Here is a 25,733-nt window from a genome sequence, read left to right on the forward strand (position 1 = left end):
ACATAATGCTCAGCATCAGGAAACATTGGTTTTCCATTCTGAGCGGTTTGATATTTTGAAAGCATTTTTCAATTTTTTTAATTATTGAAAACAATAAATTGATAACACACACTGAATTTTCTTCCCTAGTCTCTTGACACTTGACTTTTCATTCGCAGCAATTTGAGACCTCTGATTCCTCTTTTCACTGTCTTCAATTCGTTTATTTCATTAATTGATCAATTACACGTAAGAACTTCCCTTAATTAGCTTAATCAATCAATGGTTTTTTGATTCTGAGCATTGTGCCTCCTTTCAGCAATTCTTTTCTATTTTTATTATTTTTATCATATCAATTAATTCATTCATCAATTACACGCTCTAAAATTTTTAAATTAGCATCAACAAGCATTGGCTTTTTATTGTGAGCAATCTGAACTCTTTGAAGCCCCGTTTTGGGAATTTTTCATTTTTCCAACTATTTCAGTTAATTGATCAATTACGCACTCTAAATTTCCTTTAATAGCATCATAAGCATTGGCTTTTCATTCTTAGCATTTTAAAGCCTTTGAAGCCCTTTCTCCACTTTCTCTTTTTTATCAATTCTTTCAAGTAATAACAGATCAATTCCAGGCTCTATACTTTCCTAATTAGAATAATCAAGCATTGCCTTTTCATTCCGAGCACATCACCCTCCCTTACCTCTCAATAAAGCTTTTCCGTCAGCCAGTCACCATTCGGAGCAGTTTCACACCTCTGAAACCCCTTTCTCCAATTTTTAATTTTTCAATTACTTGAATTAATTTTATTACATACTCTGAATATTCCTAATGAGATTCACAAACTATTGGCTTTTCATTCTGATAATTGTGACACCTGTGAGGCCCCTTTTCAGAAATTCCTTTGTTCGTTTCTCATTTCTGTAATTTGTCAATTAATCAGTTAATTACAATTATTTCTTTACTCGTCATCGCCTATCACACATCAATCAGTTATCAATCACTAGAACCACAAATTTCCTTGATATGATATTTTCACTCTGGCCCCGATGATTTCGAACATGCGGTACCGACGGCTTTTCGAACAAACGAAGAGTATATGCCATCGCTTAAAGAACAAACGGACGGTTAGAACGTTTTCCTTGCATGTAACAGTCAGCGAAATTTTCTGAAATAATGACTTGTCAAATTTTTCTCGGCAGCAAAGTCTGAGAAATGTGCGATGAGTTTGTGTGGAGCGGTGATTCCAGGAATGCAGTGGCATGTGCGCGCGCTGACCAGCCGACAACTAACATGGCGGCGGAGAACTTCAGGAAAACTGGCGCATGCGCAGATCAGTCGGTGGGATCGGTCTGTTGAGCAGATGAGGCTAAGGCGTTCGCAGGGATCAAGTTGATGCAGCTGGCACCGGACCGGGTTAATGACATGTGAGAAACCATCGCTTTGCCGTGGGTATCGTCTGGCTGATGATGATGAAATAGCACGTTTATTTGGTTCTGACGGTTTCGCGGTGCCGTCCAATCATCATGACTGCAAATAGGTGCATACCTTGGCTTTGTTCGTATACTCAAGATTGTGGCTTTGTTATCCTTGAGATCCGCATCATCAACGCGAGAATGCAACAATGCCCTCGCAATAGCAGTGAGTAATACGGCTCACTGATATGACAATCTTGAGTCTAAGGGCTTAGCTCTTCAGAAAATACGATCGTTTCTTGAAGCATGTTATTCGCAAAAACCCAGCGCCCGTATAGAACTGAAACGGTTCAAGGAAATTGACGGGTGAATCAAAACACTAAGAAATTGAAAGCAGCAGAATTTAAGGAAAGAACCTTGTAACCTGAAATAAATCTATTAATGATTCTTCATACGCCATTCATCTCCTTTACATAAAATGCCTGCATAAGCACGAATGTTTTGTGGTTGAGAATATATTGAGCGATGCGATGTACGGATACAAAACAAAGAAAAATTTGAAGCAATATACTGATTATTACGGAAAAAGGTATGCATCTTAAAAAAGGTACACTACATTACAATGCAGAAAGCGAGTTAAATAACATATTAAATATAAAGTTTGTTTTAATGAAAACAAGAAAATACTTCCTGAATTTAAGGCATTCACTACATAATAAAGCGGGAGCAGAAACTTTCTGCACTGGTGACCATAATATACTTCATACCTGGTGTTTTAGAAATAATGAACTCAAACTCTGTATATAGACTTTTATTTCACGTATTTTGGTAGTACTCACTAATTGCGAATTAGAAGCCGTGAAGACGACAATGTGACATCAGTTTTTAAACGAACAAAAACTCAATTTCCAACGCTCTCCAAATCGATTAAATCTGGCCCTTTTTTTCTGTACGATGACGAAACCGAGTACGTTCGATGGGCACGGTACGTCCGCTGCTGACGTATGATATTCACTATAGCGCCAAGTTCGAAATTCGTGTGGCGTGTCATGTACTTTATTTTGGTACTTTGCTCTAAATAGAAAGGAGCCACGCAGCTGGCGAATTACCCAGTGATCCTTTCATCAAGATGCGTAACAAAATTTTTTACATCAAATGTACAGTAACGCTAAGTGTTCGCGCTGTGAGAGATAGTCTTTGCGACGCGTCATCAGTTGGGCACGCACTACGATTCATGCATATATATGCACTCAGTTTTGTTTCCTCCCAAAAAGCCTACGTAATTACTTTATCTCCTTGGTTTTAAAAAAGGAGACACGCAGCTGGCGAATTACCCAGCTTTTCGTAACTTTATCGTAACAAAAAAAAAATGGAACCAACCAAATTTTTGTTCACGGTATCAAATTTTTTACTGTTAACAACCAGTATCAGTTATCTTTGTGATTAGGAATGTTTTGCAGCAACTCTTGTGTATACCGAAGCTGAAAGCTTGTTCCTGCAAATATTTTTGTATATTTTTAACTTCTTGTTTTAGGAATAATTAGAAGTATTCGCTGAAATAGCAGCATTTAAAGCAGCAAAATTTATGCTTGATAAATACATGACAAATGCACTTTTGTATTTTTCAACCGAGAGTCAGTAAGCGATGTAGTTATGCCGGTAAACAGGAATGCTCGGGAGCGTGGCTGAGACTTACAACAGCATGCACCGCGATGCCGTGACCGCTGTAGCGGAGACAGGGACTATGACACGTTTGCAGCTGAAGACATACCTGGATAACGATTAGATTGGAGTTGTATTTCGCCTGTGTATGACTGGCGAGGACTATATGCGCTCGATTGACGGTACTATAGTCCAGGTTTAGATCGTGCCTGCTGCGTCAAATGCCCAGAAACAAGGCACAGTGTCTGCTTTCAGTAAGCGCACATTGCGTGCGCATGATGAATGGCAATGTAATTAATTCCACCTGGCTGATTTACCTTTTTATTCATGCTTACGAACAGCACGAGGCTTTGCTCTGTTCTTCCTCATGTTTACACCTTTCAAGTGGCAACGTGCACACTAAACTCTACAGGAACGCCAGAGTTAGCCCGTAAAGCCAGCTTCCCGTGATAGGCTACACCACACCACGTTCATGTGCGGGCTTGAGGCCGACACCACGAGTTTTTAAACATGGCAGAAAGAGCATCTGAATAGCTCACGCTTTCTTCCTACTGGTGGTTGGACACATGCAAAGAAACGTTTGCTCGCACTGCGCTACAGATAGATGTTGCCACAAATATGTCGAGAACATTTTCTTGGCTAAGCGATCTGGCAGTGCGGATGTGGCGAGAGATTGCGACACGCTATCGAACGAATGTTTTAATAGCGGTGTCAGTGGTACATATAAATGCAGGAAGTAGTGGTGTGCAAAAATATCAAATATATTCTGAATTCTTTAGACGAGCAATAGATACAGCTCGGAAAAAGTAAAAAGTGGTTAAATTTATTTTTTACGATGGTACAAAATGTAAAATAAAGAGCACTATTGTTATCATTTTTGAGCAAGTTGTAATTTCGAGGTTTGTCTTCAATTTATTTGCATAAGTTGATTGCAATTCGCAACCGGCGTAATATTCTCACGCTCTGCAGTTTATTGCTCTGAACATATGCTTGTGGAATAACAATGGTGCGTCCTAATTTTCTTACTAACGTAGTTGAACGACAACGATATATAATTTGCGGAATTATTTATTGCTAGTGGCATATAATTCATAATGAAGGCTACGTAAGGGTTATAGTTGTTTTGCGCCAATTGGAATAATTTCGATATGTGTCTCATTTTTATTAGGATAAACTGCTTTGGCCTCACAACCGGCATAATGTTCTCTGTCTGCAGTTTACTGCTATGAACAATACTTATAGAAATTCCGAGGTTGGTTCTATTTTTCTTATTTTGTAACTTATTTGAACAGCAAGCATATAATGTGATGCCGGATCGCTGGTTGTTTTTAAAGAGGTCTCTAATTTATGTGTGATTGCAGTGCCAACACATTCGCACCATCCGTGGATTATGGCACTATTATTCGAAGCATTTTTTCGCAAATATATGTAATGGCCTCAGTCCATAAGAAAGCTTATCAAAGAAAAGAAAGGCATTTTCTACGAGTGCCGTAACCTACGGGGACGCAGCTGCACCGTTCCCAATTTGTACGCAAGCTGGAAATAAAAGTATTTTTATTCAGATCAGAATGTCACATATGTCAGGGCATATTAAGGTCCCTTTAACTAAAATGCCCCAGATGTGCTCACTATTTGCATGTATATATATATATATATATATATATATATATATATATATATATATATATATATAGGATTCGTTTTGGGCTTTATGCGAATAACTTTAAAAAGTATGCTTCCTTCCTTTTATGCCATGTTATACGTAATGAATTAGGCTATGATCCTCTCATTACTGGGGCCTACCCCTGTTGATGACAGGGCTCTTGGCTATGCTGCCAATGGTCTCGTTACCATCAAAAGTCTCAAGGCTATTAAAGAATCTATATACACCCACGTAAGCTTTCAGTTAAAAAAACATGCCTGAAGAGGTTTGATTCACATGTCTCAAAAATAAAAATGAATACTTCTGCGCGCAAAGATATTATGAGATTATGATGGTGTATCTTGCAATTATGCTTTCTTCCTCTTCCATCGGAGTCGTAAAGGTGGCAGTGTACAGCAATAGCATAGCGCTTCATTGTCCATGAGCTTCCAAGCACCTCAACATGGCTGTCACATTCAAGATAAATAAGGCTTTATTGGTCGTCAAGAGATCGCTTCTTGGTTTTATGTCCCGTAGTGTTTGAAATTGGATATTAGAGAACATTGTGCAAACATTGCGCTTGAATATATTTATAAACGACCTTTTGTATGACATCTTTTTGTTTTTTCAATCAGGAAACAACACATCGTTTACGAAATAAAATTGATTCGCAATTTTTCTTATACCTGACTACACATTCACAAGCAATTAGCAAGCGGTTCGTTTGAAACGGTTTTGAAATGAACCGCTGTTCGCGTAGCGTCTGGAACGCACGAAACATCGACGTTCAGTTCAGTTCAGTTCAGTTCAGATCAATCGTGTCCGACTCTTCGTGACCCTATGAACCATATCACGCCACGCTTTCAGGTCTGCCACTATCTTCCTAACATCACATAACTTCATCTGCAGCACCTCGAGGATGCCATTTAACCATCTCGTTCGCTTACCCCTTGTATACGCATCGACGTATATCATCGACGTATACGCACGCAATTTTCTCCCGAAATAAGGCATGACTGCATACACCTATAATTTAACTCTTCTTTTATAATGAAACCTACGTATTTGAGGCGACTATTATTTGTTACTAGATACCGGTACCCTAAAGATACATGCGAAACTCATTGCGTCCAAAGTTAGCTATGAATATTTCTAAGGGATAACCAAAGATGTCCTGGAATTCAACGAAATTGAAATGGTCGCAAATGGAAGCGGTATAGTTAGATCATGTCAAGTTGTTTTGCACTACCGTGCACAAGTATGTTCCAATCTCTTTAATAAACATATTCCAACTATGCTTCTTCTTCCCAGTCAAATGCGACGAGGTGGGAACAAGTTAATTGCGTCCTATATCTAGCGGGGGCAGTACATTTCAGATGCATAGGCCTTCATGACAATTGTTTGTATGAGAAAGCGTTTTGTTTTGAAGCTTTACGATCGATCTCCCAGCAGTAGCCCTCTACCTGTGCGTTAACGAATATTATAGGCTCATTCAATATTCAGTATGGTACAAGACACCGATAAGCTGTATTTTATGACTCATTATTGCCGTAAGGTTGATCTGCTTCTACAAACTGCTTCGCTCTGCAAGGTAGACAACCAATACCTACCGAAAACTAATAAGAGTGTTTCGTGTTACGAATTTGAATGCGTTAAAAACATATCACCACCCTAACTTTCCGATTTCGGTAATAAACAGTCTTCTTCAGAGGAAGGCTCTTTTGCTAACTTTTTTATTTCCACAGGTTGACACGAGGCGGTTTTTTACCCTAGCTTTATCAATTTCGGTCTATGAAATACGTTTTCAAAAAGAAATATATGATCTTGCATTCCTAAAACATCTGCATTTTTCGTTCGAACAAACATACTGTGCAGTGGAAGTTGACGCACCTTATTGTTGAGCTAAAAATCGGAATTGTGCTTTTATTGCAAATTGCGTCACCGCAAAAGATTTTGGGGGATTTTTGTAGCGCTGCAACGCTCAACGCTAATGTGAATGTATATTATTCTTGCTTGAAAGCAGTACGTTGTTGTTGTTGTGGCTGTAGAAAGAAGGAAAAGAAAATGCACGGGCTGTGTAGCTGAGCCGCCACCGCTGCCTCGAAAACTGAAAACTGATTTATTTATGGGAAGGGAAAGGCGCGGTACCTGTCTCACTTGTTTTCTGTGGACACCGCAACCGCGCCGTAAGGGAAGGGAGGAAGATGGGAGTGAAAGTGGATAGAGAGAAAGAGAAGCCGTAGTGGAGGGCTACGGAATAATTTCGACCACCTGGGGATCTTTAACGTGTGCTGACATCGCACAGCACACGGACGCGTCTTACTTCTCCTCCACTGAAACGCCCTCCACTGCCTCGTAGAGAAGAAAACGAAGAGACAGAGAAAGACGCGTGCCGCAACAGCCGCCGTCAGTGGTAAGACGCCCGACTACTGTCCGGAATACCCGGGTTCGAACCCGACCTCGGCGGCTGCATTTCGATGGAGGCGAAACGAAGAGGCGTCCGTGTGCTGTGTGATGTCAGCGCACGTTAAAGATCCCCAGATGGTCGAAATTACTCCGTAGCCCTCCACTACGGCTCCCCTTCCTCTCTTTCCACTTTCACTCCCTCCTTCCTCCCTTCCCTTACGGCGTGGCTCAGGTGTCAACAGACACAAATGTGACAGATACAGCGCCTTTCCCTTCCTTTGAACCAACCAACCAACCAACCACCACCGAAGCGGTGGCTGCTGCAATGACGGCCTATAACAGGTAAAAATTCGGTGGCTGGCTAGCACCCGCCGCAAGCGGCGTTAACCTACCATCTCAGCCCCTTAGGGCCAGGAACAACCACCCTTCATCGCCTCCCCGAAGGTAAGTGAGCCACTTTGAAAGCAGGTGTTGTTTTTGTTGTGGCTGTAGGAAGAAAGAAAATGAAAACCACGGGCCTGCTGCTGGCTCTGTAGCTGAGCCACCTCCGCTGCGTCGTGCAGACAGAAGAGAACATAAAGTGATTGATTTATAGAAAGGGAAGGCGCGGTAACTGTCTCACTTGTTTTCTGTGGGCACCTGAACCGCGTCCTAAGGGAGGGGAGGAAGGTGGAGTGAAAGTTAAGAGAGAGAAAGAGGAGCCGTATTGGGGGCTATGGAGTAATTTCGACCATCTGGGGATCTTTAACGTGCGCTGACATCGCACAGCACACGGTCGCCTCTTCGTTTCGCCTCCATCGAAACGCAGCCGCCGAGGTCGGGTTAGAACCCAGGTACTCCGGCACAGTAGCCGGGCGTCTTACCACTGCACCAACCCGGCGGGCCGATGACAGAAGAGAAAATAGAGAATAAAGAAAAGGAAGAGGGAAAGAAGCACGCGCGCCGCAACAACAGCCGTCGTCCACCACCGAAGCGGTGGCGGGTACAATGACGGCCTACAAAAGATAAAGATTTGGCGGCAGGCTAGCCCCCGCCTCAAGCGGCGGTGGTGACCTACCTGCCCCAGACCCATCAAAGAATACACACGTAAGAAGAACATACTGAGATCTCAAAAGAAAACTATCGTGTTACGCTCGAAAGTTTAGCATGCGGTATGTATTTATTGGTGTTAAAAATAAGAAGTTGCTCTCGGTGTTTCGTTAAAGCGTAGAGGAGAATCCATGTAACCTGTCTTCTAGCCACGATGAACCATGTGGCCCTGAAATTCATTTAAGACTAACAACCCCCAGCGCTGGTAGTCGTCAAAGTTGGAAAGGCCGCGCATAAAGTCGCATAAGCACTAGTTCCGAAGGTCCGCCAATGAGCACATTTGATCTATAGGCCATTTAACATTCTTTTCAACTGGTACTGTGTTCCTCGGGATTCATTACCGCGCAATTTCAAAGACGAACACTGACTAGAAGGAAACAGGACTGACGTTAACATAGGTTCTATGCCTAAAGCTGTCCGTTCCAGCGACTCTTTTAGGACACAGCTCATATGTTCCTGCTCCTGGTTGAGAAGGAAACAGGACTGACGTTAACATAGGTTCTGTGCCTAAAGCTGTCCGTTCCAGCGACTCTTTTAGGACACAGCTCATATGTTCCTGCTCCTGGTTGAGAAGGAAGCAGGACTGACGTTAACATAGGTTCTATGCCTAAAGCTGTCAGTTCCAGCGACTCTTTTAGGACACAGCTCATATGTTCCTGCTCCTGGTTGAGAAGGAAACAGGACTGACGTTAACATAGGTTCTATGCCTAAAGCTGTCCGTTCCAGCGACTCTTTTAGGACACAGCTCATATGTTCCTGCTCCTGGTTGAGAAGGAAACAGGACTGACGTTAACATAGGTTTACGCCTAAAGCTGTCAGTTCCAGCGACTCTTTTAGGACACAGCTCATATGTTCCTGCTCCTGGTTGAGAAGGAAACAGGACTGACGTTAACATAGGTTCTATGCCTAAAGCTGTCCGTTCCAGCGACTCTTTTAGGACACAGCTCATATGTTCCTGCTCCTGGTTGAGAAGGAAACAGGACTGACGTTAACATAGGTTCTATGCCTAAAGTTGTCAGTTCCAGCGACTCTTTTAGGACACAGCTCATATGTTCCTGCTCCTGGTTGAGACGCTCGCAGTCGCTGTCATGAGCGGCTTAAACGATGGGCTTCTATAGGGCTGCCCTCGGCTCCACCCTTTAAATATTCACACTCGCTAAACTAACACGCAAGAATTCTCGACATTCCGCAACTGGTCAATGTCATTTGGAATAGACACTCTGCGATTATCTGTTGAATGGCAGCGTTTGCATCCTGAACGCTATCCAGCTGCACACTTTACGCGAAGCGTAAATGTACCGCGAATACAGTGCTCCAAGTCGGCACCCTACTGCAAGTTGCGAAGGCCAGCGTGCTTCACACGATTCTGCTCAGTGAACGGCAAATATTTGTTAGCACTGTGCCACCTACTGATTTATTGATTTATCTATTTTTAGGAAGGGAAAGACGCGGTAACTGTCTCCCTTGTTTTCTGTGGACATCGCAACCGCGCCGTAAGGGAAGGGAGGAAGATGGGAGTGAAAGTGGAAAAAGGGAAAGAGGAGCCGTAGTGGAGGGCTACGGAGTATTTTGACAACCTGGGGTTCATTAACGTGCGCTGACATCGCACAGCACACGGACGCCTCTTCGATTTACCTCCATCGAAGCGCAGCCGCCGTGGTTGGGTTCGAACCCGGGTACTCAGGCACATGTGCCACCTACTAGTTTGGCAGGTAGTAACATAGCGAAGCGTAACCACCGTCCTGTATCCGATTGATTTATAGGAAGGGAAAGGCTCTGTAACTGTCTACCTTGTTTTTCTGTGGACACCTCAACCGCACCGTAATGGAAGGGAGGAAGCTGAGAGTGAAAGTGGAAAGAGAGAAAGAGCAGCCCTTGTGGAGGGCTGCGGAGTATTTTCGACCACCTGGGGATCTTTAACTTGCGCTGATATCACACAGCCCACCGTCCTGATACTTGCTACCACTAGCAGGTGGCACAGGTGGGGAGTACGCTACTTGCTAGACTAGCAGGTGGCAAAGGGGGGGGGGGGAGCACGGAACCTCCTCCTTATGTTTGTGGGAGATAGAGAGATTGTGAGAGGCAATGGATGGCTTTCTCTCTTCGTGGTGCGGCGAGAACGAAGGCATGTTGACCAGAAAAGTGGCTGCTACACAAGCTTGAGGGATGGCTAACGTGGACAGACGCTATTACTAATTCAGTTCAGGCGTTCAGTCGTGTACGACTCTTCGTGACCCTATGGACCATGTCACGCCACGCTTTCCGGTCTCTCACTATCTTCTTAACATCACATACCTTCATCTGCAGTGCCTCGAGGATGCCATCTAACCATCGCGTTCGCTGCCTACCCCTTCTCCGGCGACCCTCAACCTTTCCCAACATCAAATCTTTCTCCAGCGACTCCTCTCTTCTAATCAGATGACCAAAGTAGCTGAGCTTTAACTTTAGAATTTGACCCTCCAATGAGCAGTCAGGGTTTATGGTCGACAATATCGACTGATTTGATCTTCTGGCAGTCCAAGGAACTCTTAAGAGTCTTCGCCAGCACCACAATTCAAACGCGTCAATTCTTCGGCGGTCAGCCTTTTTCACCGTCCAACTCTCGCATCCATACATCACAACTGGAAAGACCATAGCACGGGTTATACGGATCTTGGTTGGCAGACTAAAGTCTCTGCTCTTTACTAGGCGGTCAAGGCTAACCATTGCTCTCTTTCCCAGAAGCAGGCGTCTCATAATTTCATGGCTGCAGTCTCCTTCCGAGGTAATCTTGGAGCCCAAGAAGAGAAAATCTGTCACAGCTTCCACTTCTTGTCCCTTGATGCTCCAGGACTTGATAGGGCAAGACGCCATGATCTTTGTCTTTTTAATGTTCAGTTTAAGCCCAAACTTCTCACTCTCTTCTTGTACGCGCATCAGAAGTCTCTTGAGTTCCGCTTCACTTTCTGCCATTAAAGTGGTATGATCCGCATATCTAAGGTTGTTGATACGTTTTCCAGCAATCTTCACTCCAGCTGAAGACTCGTCCAGACCAGCCTTCCTCATGATGCAGTCTGCATATAGGTTAAATAGGCAGGGCGACAGTATGCAGCCTTGCCTCACTCCTTTCTCAATCGGAAACCAATCAGTAAAACCATGCCCAGTTCTGACTGTGGCCTCTTGCCCTTCATACAGGTTCCTGAGGAGACAGATGAGGTGAATTGGAACTCCGATCTCTTGGAGAGCTTGCCACAATCTGCTGTGATGTACGCAGTCAAACGCTTTCGCATAATCAATAAAGCAGAAGTAAATGGGTTTCTGGAACTCTCTCGCTTTTTCCATGATCCAGCGAAGGTTGGCAATTTGGTCTCTAGTTCCTCTGTCCTTGCAAAACCCAGCTTGCACGTCCGGAAGCTCCCGATCCACATACTGCTGCAGCCTACCTTGGAGGATTTTCAATATCACCTTGCTAGCATGCGAAATAAGCGCGATCGTGCGGTAGTTGGAACAATCTTTGGCACTGCCTTTCTTTGGAATGGGGATGTAAACTGACCTCCCCCAATCCTGTGGCCACTGCAGGGTTGTCCAAATCTTCTGACACAATGTATGCAGAGTGTTAACAGCGTCGTGGTTGAGGTTTTGAAGCAACTCAGCTGGAATACCATCAATTCCGCTAGCTTTGTTCTTAGCAAGGCTGGCTAAGGCCCATTCAACTTCACTCTTCAGGATGCCCGGCTCGAGATCAGTAATCACAACCGTCCTATGTTGGGTTTGCACATCCGGGTCCTTCTTGTACAGTTCTTCTGTGTATTCCTGCCACCTCTTCTTTATCTCTGAGGCTTCAGTGAGGTCCTTGCCTCGTTTGTCCTTTATCACGCCCAGCTTAGCACAGAAGCTTCCTTTGATATCTTTGATTGTCTTATACAGAGCTCTTCTCTTCCTTAATTGGCTGTTGTCCTCAACTGCTTGGCACTGTATGTTCAGGAAGGCATTCTTATCTCTCCTTGCTATTTTCTGAAAATCCGCATTGAGAACCTTGTATCTTTCTCTTTACTCCATAACTTTTGCCATCCTCCTTTCCTCAGCTTTTTGCAAAGCCTCTTCAGATAACCAGATTGCTTTTTTGCATTTCTTTTGCTTTGGAACTACCTTAGTAGCAACTTCTTGTATTATATCACGAACATCAGTCCACATCTTTTCGGGCTCTTTGTCTTCTAGATCTAATTCTTGAAATCGATTCCTCCCTTCCACAGCATATTCTAATGGAATTTGATCCAGAGCATACCTGAAAGGCCTTCTAGTTTTCTGCGTTTTTCTCAATCGAAGCATAAGTTTGGCAACAAGAAGCTAATCATCGGTGCCACAATCGGCCCCAGGCCTTGTTTTTACTGCTTGTATAGCGCTTCTCCATCTCTGCCGGCAAATAATATAATCGATCTGATTCCTGTACAGACCGTCCGGTGAAATCCATGTGTACAGGCGCCTCTTGTGCTGTTGAAAATGAGTATTCGCTTTGGTCAGGTTGTTTTCTTGTCAAAACTCTACTAGCCTCTGCCCAGCTTCATTTGGCTCACCAAGACCGAACTTGCCTGTAATTCCGGGTATTTCTTCACTCCCGACCTTAACATTCCAGTCTCCTATGAGAAAAACGACGTCTGATGATGGGGTGCGGTCTAAAAGGCATTGTAGGTCCGCATAAAATCGCTCAACGTCAGCGTCTTCAGCAGTAGTGGTCGGTGCATAGACTTATGTTCAAAGGGTGACCTTGGATCCGAAGTCACATCATTCGATCGTTTTTGGGGTGGTACCCTAGCACTGCTTTGCCCGTTCTTCTGTTTACTATGAGAACGACCCCATTCCTTCTCTTGGATTCGTGCCCACAGTAAAAGACATAAGTCACCGGAGTTAAATTCTCCCATTCCGGTCCACTTGAACTCGCTGATACCCAAGATATCAATGTTCAATCTGTCCATTTCTCGCTTGATGACATCCAGTTTACCTTTCGTCATAGATGTTACATTCCATGTTGCTACTGTGATATATCTTCTTGCAACATCGGACTTTCCGGTCGCTTCCCGACACATCCACAACTGAGCGTCCTTTTGGCTTTAGCCCAGCCGCTCCATTCGTCCTGGAGCTACTACAATACCGTATTACTAATTACGGTATTGTAAATAAAACAAGAAGAGTGGGGACTAAGTACGAGCCGAAGTTCATTATGTCCAAACACTTACTTCTACCATGAGTGGCATGAGCAGAAAACATTCTAAGCGGCACTTTGGGCCACTAAAGTGCGATCATGCTAAAGCCATTATAGCGCGGTTGATCGCAGCCCTCTGCTAGGGCACCTCTATATCCCTCTTTTTTTTTCACTCCCAGCTTCCTCCCTTCCTTCACGGCGTGGTACATGTGTTCGCTGAGAATTGTGACAGATACTGCGCCTTTTCTGTCCTGTAAATCAATATCAACCACCTCTGATGCCTGTTTATAGACATCTGTGTCTGATTCTGTTTGCTGTGGGGTGCGGCCTTCGAGGAAGCGCGGATGCCTGGATCGGAAGCCCGGATCGGACGCCTGGATCAGACGCCTGGATCAGACGTCTGGATCGAACGCCCGACAGGGTGAGCTTCGTATATGCATGAATTGCCTGGTGATGTCATGACCTGCTGTGACGTTGTTGTTGTTGTTGTTGTTGTGGCTGTAAGAAAACGAAAGATAAAATGGACGGGCCTGCTACTGGCTCTGTAGCTGAGCCAACTCCTCTGCCTCGTGCGGACAGAACAGAAAATAGATAAGAAAGGAAAAATAAGAGAAAGACGCGCGCCGCAACAACAGCCGTCATCCATCACCGAAGCAGTGGCGGGTGCGATGACGGCCTACAAAAGAGAAAATTCGGTGGCTGGCCAGCCCCCGCCGTAAGCAGCGTTGACCTACCGTCCCAGCCCCGTAGGGCCAGGATAAGCCACCTGCCGAGACGGTACATCGCGCGCCCCTTATCGAACACAATCAGCATTTCATTGAACGAAATTTCACCGGCGTTCTTTATTTCGTGTACAGGAAAAGAAAGGCGCAGTATCTCTCACTCGCGGAATCCCGTTATCATCCTGACCTTAGACAAGGGGAATTATAAAGAGGGCTTTATGATCCGGGGTGCGCTCGAATTTATTTTCGAGAGAGTGTGGAGTGGTTTATTGCCATCCCAAAATCTCCTGAATGGCTTTCAAGACTAGAGCCCTTGTTGTCGCTGTGGGAGATTTAATGCGACGAAGGCAGTCTAACACTGGCTGATCATGACATTCATTCATGTATATTTGCTTGTGTGCCTTTTTTTAATGTTTTGATCGGAGTTTCGTGTTATGCCGTGTGCCAAAGCCAGGCAATAAAGAACAAAAGAAATCGGGGGCTTGGCGCAGTTAGTAAAACGCTGGGCTTGGGATCCAAGGGATGTAAGTTCGATTAACCATGGATACATGGTTTATTGATTTATTTTGAACGCTCGCTCTCGAGAGCGTGACACCTCCGCTGAGAACCTTCTGCCGACAACGAAGAGGCATTAAAGGCTTTCGCTTTAATATAAAGTGATTTTTGTTTCTGATAACAATGGCGCAACCGTCCTTTGTGCAGTGGTCAGTGTGGTGTGATAACAATTTGCTTCTAATTTAGCATCCATCTATTAGTCAAGTTTACGGCTACTTTGAGACAGGTATTCAAACCGTTAACACACATAGCTGCACTTGTATGCCGTTATTTGTATGAGTTTCTGTTCATCATAAGGCTAATGCTGCGCATTTGGTTGCCTCGAAGCAAAACTAAAGACTCTAGCGCTTTGCCAAAGTCAATGCCTGTCTCCAATTATCAATTAAAAAAGTTTAACATTTTATCAGACTCATTCAGTGCCAGTCTGCCATTGTTAAACTGTCCAGCAAAACTATGCCAAATATTGTTTTTTGTGTGCCGGAGTTGGTTTCAGCGGAGTTCATATGCTGCTGGTTCTTGAACTGTTTGCATAAGGAAACTTTCTTTTCCGTCAGCGAAAACAAGCAGCACTACAGTTTGGCGAATTCGAATAGTCTTTCACACACCTTGTGAATAATATGTATTTTGATTTCTTTAGCTCGCTTTTAAGATATGTTTAAAGCTAATTAGACACAACGCTATCTGAGTGGATGAGGGAGAGGGGGGTCATCGGGTGTGATAAAATAGGCCACGGAGCTAAACTGGCGGAACGATGATGTTTTTTTTTTTTTTTCAGAGCGACATGCCACGAGCACATATACCCCCATTTTCAAGATGATAGATATCCATTTCTGGTGAAATATCTGAATGCTGCAACAGCGAAACATTTCAAGCTTGCAGGATTTTTGTGCAATAAATCAGACTGGCTTTGGCACATTTTGCTAGAAATAATAATAAATTTACGTTCATGAGTTTGCTATCTCTTGCGATCATGAGCTCAGTGAAGATTACGCTCCGTGATGTCACCGCATGAGAGATTGCTACGTACTGTGCAATATTTATGCTCTATACAGAGTAAAGCTAGCGCAAGAACAGTATTTCATGTCATGAGCATCCGCTCTACATCCTATGAAGGTGCACAACGGGGTCATGCACTGTAGGTGATTAATCGCCTTTGGCTTCGAGGTTTTGCCGACAGTTGCGTTCATCTTGTGAGAGACCAGACTTTAAGTCAGCAGGTTTGTTCAACCAGTCCTTGTCAAGAAACTTCAAATATCTTATATTTTGGCAAAGTTGTGCCATCATCACCGCTGTCTCTCAACAATAGTTGTTTTCGGAAGATATATGGGACATTTCACAATGTTCATTCGAGCAAGGGAGTACGAGAAAGGTGTGCAACCGAAACGAAAGAACAAAGCCAACAAATTCGCATTCGCAGACCCTAAAGCTACGTATTCGCCAATTTGCTTCGAAACAGGGCTGTTCAGTGAATACCTCTCGCATCTTAATATTACTTGATGAGTAAAATGCTGCAGCAAAACCTCTGACAATTAATAAAGAATATTCTGTTCAGCTATGGTTCCCTATAATGTGGAGAAGGAAAAGTAAATTTTATCTCCATCCTTATCGGATATTCAGCCATTAGCGTTGTTTGGTGCCCGTCAATGCTCTACAGCGAGTACCTTCGTGTTTGTAATATAAAGCCGTGATTTTAGGAGAGATATATTTTTGAAGTATTCTGCGCGCTCTTTGTGGTTTACATGATATGTTAATACATTTGGTAAAATTCGGTAGGGATGCTCAGATGTATTATTGTCAAGCTGTGCACCCCGTAAAAGCGTAAAAGGAGGCTGACGCCGTTCGTGCAGACGCATATCAGCTCAACAAGCAGCCACATCGACGTGTACGGGTGTATGAGCCGCCGAGCGCTCAGGCAGTATTGTCAAATAAACCGAAAATTAGTTTCAGTGATTAGCTTCAGAATGAATTCGCAGCTTCTGTTTTATTTGTAAAGCTCTACCACAACCACTGCAACGAAATGCAGACAGTTTGACAAAGGCAACCAATTTTACACGCAGATGCCTGCAAAATGCAGCACACAACTTTGAACCGTGGCAGTCGACACCAATTTTACTAGTTTTCGTTAATTGACGCCGCCACCCCTCTAGAAAAAAAAAAAAAACTTTGCTCTATACCCACGGGCACCCACGCAGTGCACGAAGGAGGCCGTTAAGGAGGAAGGAGGCCGTTAAGGATGAAGGCCGCGAAGGAGGAAATGCACGAAGGAGGCCGTTAAAAAAAGTTATTACCTAATTACAGTTGTGACAAGTTTTTTCTTTTTAGCAAAAAAACTTACAAGTCATTATCTGTGCGCGTGAATATTGCATTTACTTTCAAATTGTTTGGTGTAACGTCATCTTTAGTTCTTTAATATTTAGCATCACTCTTCGCAAGGGCCCTTTGCACCGATCATCAACACCATCGATTTCATGCCTCTGGCAATGGGTTTCAGTGAGTATTTTGTTCTTAGTAAAGCTACGTGTTTCATCGCCCTCGCCCATGGTTCAGAGCGAAGATTTATTTCACGCTGATTTGATGCATCATCTGCTCCGGTTCAACAGTGCGTGCTGCATTTAGCAAGCGCCTGCAATCAAAGATTGTTATCCTTATCAAACTCTGTATATCGTTCTGCTCGTGATGGAAGAGCTGTATAGCAAGATGAAGACGGTGCGTATTGTGGAGAAACTAATTGAATTTGCGTGCGGTCATTTTCGTACGATGCGACGACGCTGCTCCAGCGCTCGGTGACTGGGCCTCCCGTACACGTCGCAAGAGTAGCAGCTTGTGCGGAAATGCGTCTGCTCCAACGGCGTCTCGCTGCATCCCTTTCACGAGCGATGCTGCTATAGCCAGTGTTTGCTCCGTGTATTGAGCGCTGCTGAATGGGTTCGCAGCAACGACGTAAGCATAACACTAAAGACGTCACAATGGCCAGACGTTGCGTTAAGATTTATTGTGACGTCCTTATGACGTCATATTCGCTATGCCCGATGGCTTCACCAGGCGATTCATGCATATATGAACCTGACCCTGCCAGGTGTCCTATACAGGCGTCCGTGCTGCGCCATTCATTTGTCGCTTCCTGGAACGCCGCACCAAACCTTATACAGAAGCAGACGCAGTAAAGAAGAAATTAGCGGTGTTTCCAATTACATTCAGTTCAGTTCAGTCGTTCAGTCGTGTCCAACTCTTCGTGACCCTATGGACCATGTCACGCCACGCTTTCCGGTCTTTCACCATCTTCCTAACATCACATAACTTCATCTGCAGTGCCTCGAGGATGCCATCTAACCATCTCGTTCGCTGCCTACCCCTTCTCTGGCGACCCTCAACCTTTCCCAACATCAAATCTTTCTCCAGCGACTCCTCTTTTCTCATCAGATCACCAAAGTAGCTGAGCTTTAACATTAGAATTGGACCCTCGGAAGAGCAGTCAGGGTTTATGGTCGACAATATCGACTGATTTGATCTTCTGGCAGTCCAAGGAACTCTCGAGAGTCTTCGCCAGCACCACAATTCAAATGCGTCAATTCTTCGGCGGTCAGCATTTTTCACAGTCCGACTCTCGCATCCATACATCACAATTGGAAAGACCAATTACATTACAGGACAGAAAATCCACTATCTGTTACACTTCTCCACCGACGACAACCGGTAGAAATGACGAGTCTCGAAGTCCACTTTAAACTCGATTTAACGAAGTTGCGGTGCACTCTGAATCATTTTGTTAAATCGAGAATTTTGGTAACTCGTGTGAGGCATTCCTCAACCCTATAATTTGGTACATTCGATTGGTACAAGGTGAGGCTGCACTCGAAAAGCTACCGCGGCATCATACTTGCGAAGACAATGCTCCCAAAATGAAATACGGCCGGCTAAAATGACAGGCGCCATTCGCGCACAAGAAATAAAATGTGTTACTCTTTAAGAAGCATCCGGGAGGACTACAAATTTATTTTCCAGTAATCAAGTAGGTGATCTTTGCCTGTGCGCGCTTTGTGAGCAATGATCGCACCGATTTCTCGTCGGTCTGAAGTGCTAGGTATAGCACTGTAGGCCTAACAGGCTGAGCTTGAGAAAAGCATGCACTCGAAGGTAAGGGGAAATATCCGCAGAAGCACAATGTAAAACGAACCACACGAAGCCTGCCACAAAAAAGCAGCGAACAGCAACACTGCTCCTTGTAATGCGACATGAGACATTTTTTTTAACCCTGTCACCATCTGGTGAATTCAACTGAACACTACAACTCTTATTTTGCGCCGCGCCGTTAGAAAAAAGCGGAAGGAAGGCACCCCGCGCTGTTACCATGGGTTCGCAATAAAATTTGGTTTTGCTCTCTACAAAATAACCCAAATATAGCCGCTTTTCATCTTCATTTTTCGAAAAAAAATGTTCGTTAAATTGGGGAAGATTACGGAATGGATTTCGTTATATTGAGTTACCCAAAGCATTGGATACTATGGGCAACTGAGGGAGAATACCTTCATTAAATCGAGACTTTCATTAAATCGAGTTTTGGCTGTATAATTACGAATAACTTAGTCGAACCCACACAAACAGCACCACTGAGTCAGCAGCCTTACACGAGAATGTAATCTTCCCTTTTTAATTGAGTTGTCAAAAAGAGCTTTATTGCAATGAAGTCGCGTGTTGCAATCCCAAAAGCCTTCGGTCCTCTCCCTTTGCTACATATTTTGCTTATACTGTATCGCATTTATGCACCAACGTTAGCTGCATAAATTTAGCAGGTATCACTGGAAGACTCTTATTGACAACTGAATATTTTTGATAGTTTTATGAAATGCAGAAATAGATATGAATATATAGCCTCCCAGTGCCTCTCTCAGCGATAAAGGAAGCGCCACAAAACGGTGTAAACACTCAAAGCAAGGCGAGATTTCAGTTGTTGGCAAGGGAGCTATATCACATTTGATTATTTTCAATTTGCAGACGCATTATCTTCCATGTGGCAACAATTCCTGTTTGAATTTCTTACCTAAGCTCCTATAGCTTTGTATGGTCATGGCAGCGTTACAGTTATCCCGTACTCGTATTGAACCCCATTGATGGTACAGTGGTGATCAATATGAAGGGGATCGCTCGAGCGGCGACCGAGACAAGGAGCAGCGCCACGTTACGTCATCAACCTCCGTGGCAAGAGAAACGTCAGAGTAGCTTCCCTCTCTCTTTTCGCTGTTCTTTGAGCTGCTGTAACTCCCTTCTAGTTAGCCCCAAATTTCGTTGTTGTTTTTTTTACACGTCAGCAGACATATACGCACGTGTCGTAAACTTGTGAGGACTACTGGTGACTTTTTTTTTCCCTGCATTACCAGTCCGGCGCACGTGGACCGTAGAAACAGTGGCAGTGTTATCAAACCCTGTTAAAGCAGAAAAAAATATCTCTGCTATATCTTCAAAAATGAAAAAGAAATGATATACAATGCAGATAAAGCGAAGCCCAGAGAACCAACACAGGAAAAAGGTGACGATGTAGCCACAGGGGTGACGGTTGTAGCCCGGAAAAGCCTATGAGGGAAAGAAGACAACGCAATCTTTATCGTCGCAGTTCCGATATCGGCCGCTATGCAGCTCGAAAGGCCCGCTGGTCGACGCTCGCGCGATCACCTTCATATTGATCGCGACTGTACATTGCTTGCGCGCAACGTTCGCGTCCTTTTATAATGTTGCCACGTCTCGTAGGCAGACGCCACGCTCAGGTGTCTCTATCTTCAAGAGTTATTGAAGAACATTACTGACGAATAAAAGGTGGCCACTTTCCGACAGATTAAAATTTTCATTTTTATGTCGCATTTATCTACGTAATCATGAGTTATGAAGCCCGCCTTACGATGTGGCCCAGGTTGGTTTATTATGTCGCTATTTAAATCACTCAAGCTACGCGATTCACATTCTCGCGCTTGCAGAATTCACAAGACCATTTATTGTCGGAGCGGGGCCCGCTGGGGTAAGACAAAAAATGCGTTTACATACGCGCCACGAGTGACAAGGTCAACGACCACGGAACCAGACTGATGTTGTCATAAGGCACTTGAAGCAGTTGCTTGTCCACCAACGTTAAAGTTCACATTCGAAATTCACATCGAGTAAAGTTGGCTAAAAAGTTACGGTGTCCATTTTGCCGCGTTATTCGAGCATCGTTCAGCTTTCGACGCCGTTTCCCTTGTATTTCGCCATGATTCGTGCAAGCCGATTGCTATTTGTAAACAAATAATTCCATCAAGCACAGTGCGCTCTCACGCGATAGTGTGTTTGTAGTGAGTGCTGTCATTATTTGCTGTGGAGACTCCGCCACATTCGTTTCCATAAAAGCTCTCCTTCACTTATAGTCCCTGACAAGTGTAGCTTGTGGGCACATAGCTGTGTACAATTTATCCTGTATGTACCTATACACATGAACAAAGATGTGCTAACAGTACACGTCTTGTTATTTGGCTTTTTCAGCGTGAAGCTTAGCCGTACTGGCTAAAACAGATGCTTGGGCACGTTGGTGATCCACTGAAAGTAAACAGCTCGAAAACAACGCACTGCAGGGATTTTGTTAATTACACGCCTCAATTCGAACATACGAGAGGGCTAAAAAAACACCGCAATCAGCTAACCCGTGAACTTCTGGAAGCTGTTGAAATCGCGAGGGTAGATGATGATTGTGTTCGTAGGGCTTCGGTAGCTCTAACAGCGTAGGAATTGTTCTGGATGCAAGACAGTGATGCCACTGTTAATATACGTAGCTGGAGATATTATCTATCTATGTTTATCAGTGTCATAACGTTTTCTTTTGTTGATTGTTACCAGTATATATGTTTGCGGGACAAGCAATAAAGTTCAGTTGAAAGTCAGCGCTCGCTCGTGCACTTCTTATGTCCTCGTCTTTTTTGCGCTGTTTATCCTCATTAGCCGAACTGCTGCTACGACATACTACTTTGAGTTATTATCGGTGCTATATGTTCCATATTATTTTAAAGGCCTTCTGTTCTGTTTACGGCACCACGTTGCTGCTTGATCACGTCTGATAGCTGAGATTAAACTGCTGTTGCTTCTCTGATAATCTATTTTTCCTTTGTGTTTTTGTGGTGTACATGCACTACAGTGCATTTGTCATTCATCAGGCCAGTGCATGTTTAAAGAATGAAGGTGGGTGTAATGAGCGGAGTAAATCTTCGTGCATTTACATGCCTCGCACTGAAAGGCAAGGTCAACGGATACGGAACGTTGTTTGGACTATTCGACTAAGAATAGACCCTGTTCCACATCAAGAGTTGGCTTAATTTGCAAGTCAAATTTCTTGTCGTGTTAAACTGCGCGTCAGATATTACTGGGTCAATTCTTTGTTCACATTGAAAACCACATCGTTCACACTTGGTCATCGTTGGCCTTGTCTTTCGTAATCTACAAAAAAAAAAAAAAAATTGAAATCTTCGCCGAGCATACGTCACAGTGACGTGTAGTTTTCGTTTGTTTTTTATTAGCACTAGTGCTTAGAATAGTTCTCAGGGCGGCGTGGCGGGGCAAAGAAACTCGCATCTCACTCAGTCCCTCTCCATGTGGCTCTATGCACGTTTCTCTACTATGGAAACTAAGTTGGAGAAGCCCACTTTTGGAAGCTTTGGCTCGGCTAGCGAACTGAGGCCCCCTTCTACCTTTGTTCAGTGTTTTTTTTTATATATTGAAAGGGGCAGGCATTCGAAAGGGTCCTGATAAAGAATACTCTAGCAGGGTAGTAGTTTGAGGAACTTCTCGGAATGAGGGGAGAAGGAGAAAGAAACAGAATAACAACCGACCAAGTGATCTACACCTCCCCGCCCATTATCTGAAGAAAGGACTTTGTGGGGAACCAACCGGAGAAGTGATAAGATAAAAAACAAACATGTTTGTAAAGAAACATAGGCCTTATGGTACTGCGGACGGGGGATGTAGAGGGCACGTGCTCTGAACAAACTGTACAATAATGCTATACGGGTTTATCCTGCCAACTAGATATGGCGCAGACGGAATATATTTAAGGGACCAGCCCACAGAAGGTAGTAGTCAGTTCAATCTGTATCTCGGAAAAAAAGAAAACAAAGACAAGGCCGCTGTCGACAGGGCCGCTGTTGCGGTACCAGTTCCCGGGACGGCTGTGCCGCGCAGATCATATCGAGAAACTTCACGCTACACTTCAATCAGTGAACATCGCAGAAGCACACAGTGGTGCAGAAAGACACTTGCCCTCGGCGAACAATTTTCGGCTACGGTCATTATTTTTTATGAGCGCCCCGCATCGGTATATAATTTTGCATTTTGAATGTTTCAGTTCTCATGGGCTAAAGCACGGTGCAATGCATTATCTTGGCGCACAACAAGGAAACGCTGTTTACGCCTTGTAGCACTATAACAATTATAGCACCGGAATTAAAAAATTGCCGAAACAAGATGCATTCAAGATTCACGCCTAAACCATAAAGAAATATCTAAATTGAAATTAAGTGAAATCAGTTGATGGTGAAAGCATGTCGTCACTGATAAGCAAGGCAGCAGGCGAAGAGAATCCGGATGTTACAGCGCTTTTCATTTCACCCATTTGGGAACAATTGGTCTTACTTCCGCAAATGAGTACTTTTCTTCCGGGGACCATTTTTCCTGGAAATCATACTCCGAGGCCGTTCTCTCCAGAACACCAGAATGACACAGCTGCTACTTACAAGCTCAGGTCTAATTTCATACTCAGTTTTCCAGAAAGAATTTTCATCTGCATTCCTCTTTCAAAATTCAGGTTACCTGTTGTATTGTCAAAAGGACCTCGACAAAGGAAGGTTTATCAAAACGCGGTCAATGCCCTAAACTGAACAAAAGGAAGAAGGGAAAACTTTTCGCAAGGCAACTCGCAGGCACCTGTCTCCTTATCTCTCACTTGCCCAGGGCACCAACTTGTTTTCCTTGGCTAAAAGCGAACCCCATTGGTGGAGCCCCGATCGAATCACTTTTTTCCACGGACCTCGTGACCAGCTCAGTAGAAGAGCTGCAGTACGTGAAAGTTACACATGACCTGTTGAATGCGAGTGGACTTGGTCTCAGTTACAGCCCGGTCTGGTATCTGTTTTCACGTTTTCGAGTTGTATCCTGCAGTTTTCGCTATGGAGACGAAATTACTGGACGGCAGATCTGTGAGCAGCCATCCGACGGTGAAAAATGGCAAGAGCAACAAAAGAACTCGAGAAGAACCTGGAGGTAAGTTTTTGTCTTCAAAAATTTGAAATTGTTCGCATACTTCGGATAGGCGAGAGTGTGGCAGGGAACTGAGCATGCGGGGTTGATGTGATATAAAACCTGTTTTACTAACAGCCTTCATACTGGCATCGCAAGCAATGTTAAAGACAGCACGGTAATTTCCTCGAAAAAGGCGAAAATGCTTCGGATGACATCTTCGAATCGCTTGCAAAAAGCCACTGAAGTTTCATGAGCTTCTTGTATATTGAGACTTAGCACTGTGTACCGAACAAATAAATGCTCGCTGTTCCCTTCACAATGGTGTCTAAATTTTTAACTGATATTCTCTCATATACCTTTTGCAGAAGGTATCCCCTCATCCTTTCTTTTGGCACGCTCTCACGGCCAATTTAAAGCGGACATTATATGCATATGTGCGCCTGTAATCTATGCTGTCGCGTATAACCTTAAAATTGGAGCTTAGGTGGCCCCATTATTTTCATTGCGCCCAACCTCCTCATCCAATCATGTTCATTGTGCTTGCGAAAATGTGCGTCAAGCTTTCTAAAATAGTTTTTTACAGACTGAACTGGCGGAGCACTAGCAACAATTATTTCTTATTTGGTCTATTGGATTTAACGTCCAAAAAGGACTAAGAATTTGAGAGACGTCGAGGTGAAGAACCGGGATAATTTCGACCAACTGCGTTTTTTTAACGAGTACTGACATCACGCAGAATATGGCCGCATTGGCCGTGATTCGATCCCACGCCATTAACTGTGTAGTGTAGCACCATAATCTCAGGACCACTGCTGAAGGGTCAGCATGTATTCCTTATTAGGCAATGGAACGCAGCGGGGCGTGAAACCAGTATGTAATCCGTCTAGTATAGTAAACCACATTCGTGTGCTTTCATTATTGCGTCTTGGTGTTGCTGGAAGAGATTCTTCCCTGGGGCAGGTAAAATTGCGGTGTTTCATGGCTATGAGAAACACCTCTAGCAAATGAGCACTTTCAAGCGGGGAAATGTTACTCCCCTAGTAGCATTTTGATGAATGCAGTAGTTACAATCCGGGTTTGATTAAACTGTAACATATGCGTTGCTAACTTAATATAGCTAGCGAATTATATATATTGGCTAAATGAGCCACAGAGCATAACGCAGCGTTAATAACACTATATTCCATCGTTAGTTATACACAGGAAGCAGAAAGGTAAGGGCGAAAACATTTTTCCTGCATCCTTGAGTCCCGTGAATAATATTGCGTTGAAAAGATCAACAGTGCACAAATTCTTTCTTTGATTCTTATCGTACGTCCATTTCTTTTCATAGATGATCCCCGGGTCTCGAAGGTTTCCAAGACTAACGCCAACCACGAGGACAACCAGGAGACCAGTCCAGTGGGTGTACAGGCCCCTGCACATGACTACGTTCCTCTAGATCTGTCCTTGAAGAAGCCGGACCCGACCGATAGCAAGCAAAGGGAGGAGGACCCTCTTGAAGGTTGTGAAGAGACCTTGGATTGGCAAAAGCTACTCGATGAAATGACTGACTTGCTCCTTGACACTATGATTTCGGACATTTGATTCGAGAAAAAGCCATCACCGAGCAATTGATTCAAGGAACGCTTGCTTGTAAATATAATATAGTGAGATCATCACTGCCCTATATTATTTTTTGAGCCATCATATGTACGTGACAAATTGTCCAAGTGGATATGCAGCCTGGATATGCTCGCTATTTTATCATATTTCATTGTGAAGGCGTTTAGAAAACCGTGAGTGCATTTCTGATATGTGTTTTATCTTATACGTGCTTCTTGAAAATATATCTGTAAA

At 43.9% G+C, this 25,733-nt stretch overlaps 1 protein-coding gene across 1 annotated transcript; it reads left to right on the forward strand.

Annotated features, from left to right (window-relative positions):
* The first annotated feature begins 23,727 nt into the window (after window positions 1-23,727).
* On the forward strand, window positions 23,728-25,481 carry LOC146195807 (uncharacterized). The gene is made up of 2 exons (XM_084596867.1): window positions 23,728-23,915; window positions 25,228-25,481. Exons 1-2 carry the CDS (start codon window positions 23,741-23,743, stop codon window positions 25,479-25,481), a joined length of 429 nt encoding a protein of 142 aa, XP_084452993.1. The 5' UTR covers window positions 23,728-23,740.
* The last annotated feature ends 252 nt before the right edge of the window (window positions 25,482-25,733 follow it).

Source organism: Amblyomma maculatum, chromosome 3 (genome assembly GCF_055883805.1).
Source record: "Amblyomma maculatum isolate TAMU_Amacu chromosome 3, ASM5588380v1, whole genome shotgun sequence".
NCBI lineage: Eukaryota > Metazoa > Arthropoda > Arachnida > Ixodida > Ixodidae > Amblyomma > Amblyomma maculatum.